The 5,261-nt window shown below is 36.9% G+C and overlaps 1 protein-coding gene across 1 annotated transcript; it reads left to right on the top strand.

The window, feature by feature from the left end:
* Positions 1-949: 949 nt before the first annotated feature.
* LOC131658545 (uncharacterized) lies at positions 950-5,261 on the top strand. The gene is made up of 14 exons (XM_058927827.1): positions 950-995; positions 1,091-1,163; positions 2,749-2,875; positions 2,959-3,039; positions 3,276-3,394; positions 3,471-3,598; positions 3,693-3,783; positions 3,860-4,016; positions 4,107-4,165; positions 4,363-4,483; positions 4,565-4,735; positions 4,832-4,873; positions 4,957-5,016; positions 5,097-5,261. Exons 1-14 carry the CDS (start codon positions 950-952, stop codon positions 5,259-5,261), a joined length of 1,440 nt encoding a protein of 479 aa, XP_058783810.1.

Raw genomic sequence — 5,261 nt, 5'->3', positions numbered from 1 at the left:
ATACATTATAGGTCCTCCACAAAGGTCAACAAAAACACCTTTTGGGTCAAAGCTTATAACTGGAGCATGGAAACTTCAATGAAGATGAAACCAAAAGGGGTGTTTAGAAGACTCTTTGAGCTTTCTAAAAAGTCTAATAACATTTCAAGATGATAAAAATTGAGCAAGATACAAGTTGCGGAAGTTGAACGATTTTGAAGAGGTGCATGAAGAGAAATGCTTGTCAAAATCAATCTTCTTCCAAATGGGCCCAAGTTCTTTTGTTCTAAACTCATTCATAAGCCCATCTATGGTCTCTACACTCAATAGCACGCCCCTTGTTATTTTATTTTATTTATTTTGGAATTATTCCCATTTAAATACAAATAAAATTAAATAAAATGTGGAAATAAGGAACAATTGTATATGGGCTTTGCTTTCACTTGTCTTGAGGTCCAAAATAGCCCGTAAAACATGTCAATTTCGTGTACAAGCTTCAAGGGCAAGAAAAGAGCCACTTTTGGAAAGATTGCATATGGATTTTTCAATAAAATATTTTCATCAATACAAGATATTATGGACACAAAACCTAACCCTAAAGACTGCATATATATTCTAAAAATATCAGTAGGGGAAGGGGGGACGAAAATCTGGTGCAAAGAAAACCTATTCTAAGAACTTTAAAGTCAGAATTTTAGGGCATGAGTAAGAAGGTTTTCCAAGAGGTTTTAACGCAAACCAAGTGCCCTTTCACGCACCTGAGGCCATAAGGAGTCGAACGCAACCTTCAGGCAAGAACAAAGGCGTCCAAATCGTCCCTAACGGAGCTTCGCCGGAGGTAAGGGGTTGCAATTTCGATACCATCAATTCGAGTATTATAAATTTATGAGGTGTATATGTGTTCATGAGGTTATTTAGAGCAATCCTAACGTGATACATGTGAGATTTATGCCCAGAATCGACTAACACCATGGTTAGGGCACCAAGATTCTCCTCTCTCGTTTCCATAGTTGCAGGCTCTCTCGATCCAAACCAATCGTTTCATTGAATTCGCAGCTTCATGTTTGTTGGATCTGGGCGCTTTGTTTCGGTTTTTACTACTGTGTTGCAGGTAAGGAAAAACGCCTTCGCCGGAGAAGACGGTTGAAACCGTCGCGGGTGGTGGCTGGGAAGATGGGTCGCAGGTAAGGAATTCTGGCGCAATCCCATTGGTGGGTCAAAAGGTCCACACACTTTCCTAATGTTTTATTGGCCAGTCAGAACGTAAGTGGGGACCACGTGTGCAGGTTTGAACTTTATACGTTGATCATATAATATTCATTGGTTATATTTTTATTTCAACTAACCAAGGCAGCCCAGTTGGCAAGGCATAAAGTCATGAATCCAAGGCGTCGTGAGATCGATAAAGTCATGAATCCAAGGCGTCGTGAGATCGATTCTCAGCGACCACATTATTTTTTCATCAATTTTCTGGTAAGACTATGCACCAAGTTCCAGCGCTTGCTCTCATCATCCACCCATCACGCACTCTCAGTTCCTCACCGTTGGATCTTCTATGATCCGAATCTAACGCCTCCAGATTGAGGGGTACACCATGCACCTCTTAACCAGCCACACAGTATCATCCAGGTTTTATTTTATTTATATTATTTACTATATTATTTGTTCATTTAGATTTAATATTAATTATAATTAATTTAATTAGTTATTTAATTAGGATTAGGGTTAGGATTTAAATTAGGGTTAGGATTTATAATTAAGACTTAGAATTATTTTCCCGATTATTTTTCCGACTATTTGATTTATTTACTCTAATCAAATTTAAATTATTATAAATCACAAAAAACCCTAGAAAGGCGATATGCATTAGGGTTCGCCCAATCCCACTGGCCAATGGCCAAAGTATTAGGATTAAGGTCTTCCAACCGGCTTAGGTATTTAGCCAAATGATTTAATTTATTATTCGCTTCGATTAAATCAATTGATCGTGGTGGGTAATAATTAATTAATTATTTAATTCTTTAATTAAATATAAATTAAAATAACATTATTTCGCTAAATGGTTTTAACCAAAGCTATTGGTTATAATGATTAGCGTTTTCCCTTTATTAAAATTCGTTATTATTTGTAATCGAATCTATCGATTATGAGGAGTAACGGTAATTAAAATACACACATTTGCTATTCGTGGTAATCGAATCTATCGATTATAGTGGTTAGCAATCCTCCCTTCAATCCGTTAGCCGTGGTAATCAAACCTATTGATTATCGTAACTAATGGTAACAAATTAAAATCAGGGTTGTACGCCCAAAACACTTAAAACATATCAAACCACAAACCACATATTTTCATCTCTTCAATACTGCGAAACTACGAAGGTAATTCAAAATACCTTTTCAAAACTACGACATGGCCATTCAAAAAGCCTTCAAACCATTCAAATCAAATTCAAAGGCGTACAACCCTGTGCCCGAACTACGTTTACTCTGATTCTCCATAAGGAGATACGTAGGCACTTGGCAACAAGGCGAGTCCCGCTCCCTAAAATCTCATTTTTTTCCCCTATTCATTTCTTTAGCCATTAAACCTAATATTTTTAGCCATAAAATTTGACCTTAGATTCAAAGCCATAGGAAAGGGTTGAGGGTGCCTAACACCTTCCCTCAACCTGATTATAATAACTTACCCCGAATCTTTAAAACTGTGTAGGGTTTCCTATTCGCCCTTCAGAATAGGTGGCGACTCTAAAACCTTTAATTTTAGGGCAGGTTGCTACAAATAGCAGAGATCGATGATGGAAAAGAGCTTTGGAAGATTGTTGTTAGGATTCACCACAGATGGAATGTTGTGTCCAACAACAAGGAACATTTTGAAATGATCTTTGTTGACAAATTGGTGATTAACCTGTTTATGTTTCGGTATGTTTATCATTTACCTATGTTTGTATAATTTGAATTATTTTTTGGTTTCTGGCGCAGGGAGATGATATTCATGCTGTTGTTCCAGCACCACATGTGTCGGTGTTCACCGAAAAATGCTTATTAGGGCATACTTATACTGTATCTAATTTTAAGGTGGTGCCTTATGTTCTGGCGTTCAGGGCATCAGGACAAATATATGATAAAGTTTACTGCTGGAACGTCTGTTCTTGATGAAGACAAACATGAGATACCCCCGAAATCGATTTTATTTGCAAGTTTTTCGGACATCATAACAGGGAGGTTTGACAAACATGTTCTGATTCGTGAGTATAGTTTTTTGTTGTTTTATTATTTCATGTTTTGATGCCTTTTAGCCGTGTGAAATTAATAAATTTATTTCAGATGTCGTTGGAATGGTGGATAGTATTGGTTATGCACAGACTGAGTCGGGCGCAAAGAAGCAGCAAATTAGCATGATGTTGCGTGACCACAGGTTTGTTTTTTATACATAAGACTCCCTGATATATGAATCATGTGATATATCCTAATGTGTTGTGATCATGGTTTAGCAACAACATGTTGAACTGTACTCTGTGGGAATCATACGCGGATCAGTTCATCAGGTTTAACAAAGTTAGGGTTGCTGCATCCCTCCCTACAGTTGTGTTGCTTCAGTATGCCAAAGTGAAGGAAGAAGGTTATTCCATGACTTATTTAAATCATTTTAAATTAATACTAAAACTACAAAATCTGTGATAAATCCATTGACAAGGTATAATTTGAATTTACAGGAAAGTATCCTCTGTCTGTGACAAACACCTACAATGTGACCCTTTTATGTGTTGATGCTGATTTTCCTGTCATGAAAGACTTTATTGATAGGTATGTTGATAGTATCATCCATTATGTGCAATTATTTTTTTCATGTATGAATTTGATAATGATCCATGATCTGCAGAATGCCTGAGGAGAGCAGGGTAACCCTGTCTGAACAACTCGGAGGGAATTCCCAATATTCCTCCCAGAGTTCTGAAAATCAACAACTGACTCCTGTGCAAAAATTGTTCTCAAAGGCTGTTGTGTTACCTATTTCTGAGATTATTCAACTTACGGATGTATGTCTTTCTATTTTTCTATATTATCATAATTATGACCTGATCATTTAGTGCGTCACTTATTTCTGATATTGACTGCTATTTGTCCAGGTTACATTTTGTGCTACTGTCGCTACAACAAAATTATTAGTAGCGTCTCCATTTGGATGGTACTATCGTGCCTGTCATATGTGTCAATCTATAGCGCGTGGGGACAGCCCCCATTTGAGTGTGAAGCTGGTCATGAAACCATGGCTGAAGTCCTTAGGTTTTAGTTGTTTTCACCTAATATATGTTGTTTCTGTCATGTTTGTGACGTTTCTATGTTGTCTGCTTTTTTAACGGAACGACTTCTTATGATGTTCAGGTATAAGATTGAGATTGAGGTTACTCATGGGGGCAAAAGCTGCAATTTTTTCTTCTGGAACAGAGAATGTGAAATGCTTTTGGGTTTATCTGCATCCCAACTTTGTAACACTATGATTCAGGTTATATTTATATTGTGCAAACGAATTAGAATGTACTTTCCGATACTCTGCGTACACTAATATGGCCGATTGTTTAAATAGGCTGGAATTACTGATCCATTGGACTTTCCGTTAGTACTTGATCAGTTGTTGAAGTTGGAAATGGCTATGAAGGTTAAGTGGCATCCACGCTGGAAGAACTGTTCCGTCGTTATGCTTATAAAAAATGATCCTATTATCCAGCAACTTAAGGAAAAATGGGGAAGAGATGAGGTCAGCTCTTACAAACTGTCATTTGTTTTATAAAAGAGGACTTCATATTATAACAATCTTTTGCCTGATTTTGATTTTCTTTGGTAAATTCTCAAGGAACCTATTCCAATCCAAACTGTAATACCTGAGACTCTGGAGGTACAAATTTTAAACTGTGTATGCCTTTTTTTACTTTTCACTGTGATTATATTATACTGAAAACTGTGTTTAACTATATATAGATTAAAGAGAGTGTTGATGAGGCTAAAACAGATGCCAATGAAGACTGTGAATTGGTTACGGTAAGTTTCACTGCAACATACTTACCTACTTACATTTATATCAATATTCCTAACTAATAGTCTTCATCGTGATCTTGCAGGACCTGGAAATTACATCTGAGCACAAGCCTGATGCTGTCGCACCTGGTGGTAAGAGGCATCTTCCTGCTGCATCAAGTGAATCCACTGATTTTGACGGATTACATGATGGAGAACTGTCATCAAACAAGCTGAAGAAGATAATTAAAATGGAGAAGATTGATTAG

The sequence above is a fragment of the Vicia villosa genome, linkage group LG3 (genome assembly GCF_029867415.1).
Source record: "Vicia villosa cultivar HV-30 ecotype Madison, WI linkage group LG3, Vvil1.0, whole genome shotgun sequence".
Classification (NCBI taxonomy): Eukaryota; Viridiplantae; Streptophyta; class Magnoliopsida; order Fabales; family Fabaceae; genus Vicia; species Vicia villosa.
Note: the sequence above shows the minus strand (reverse complement) of the source record. Positions and strands in the feature narration are given on the sequence as shown.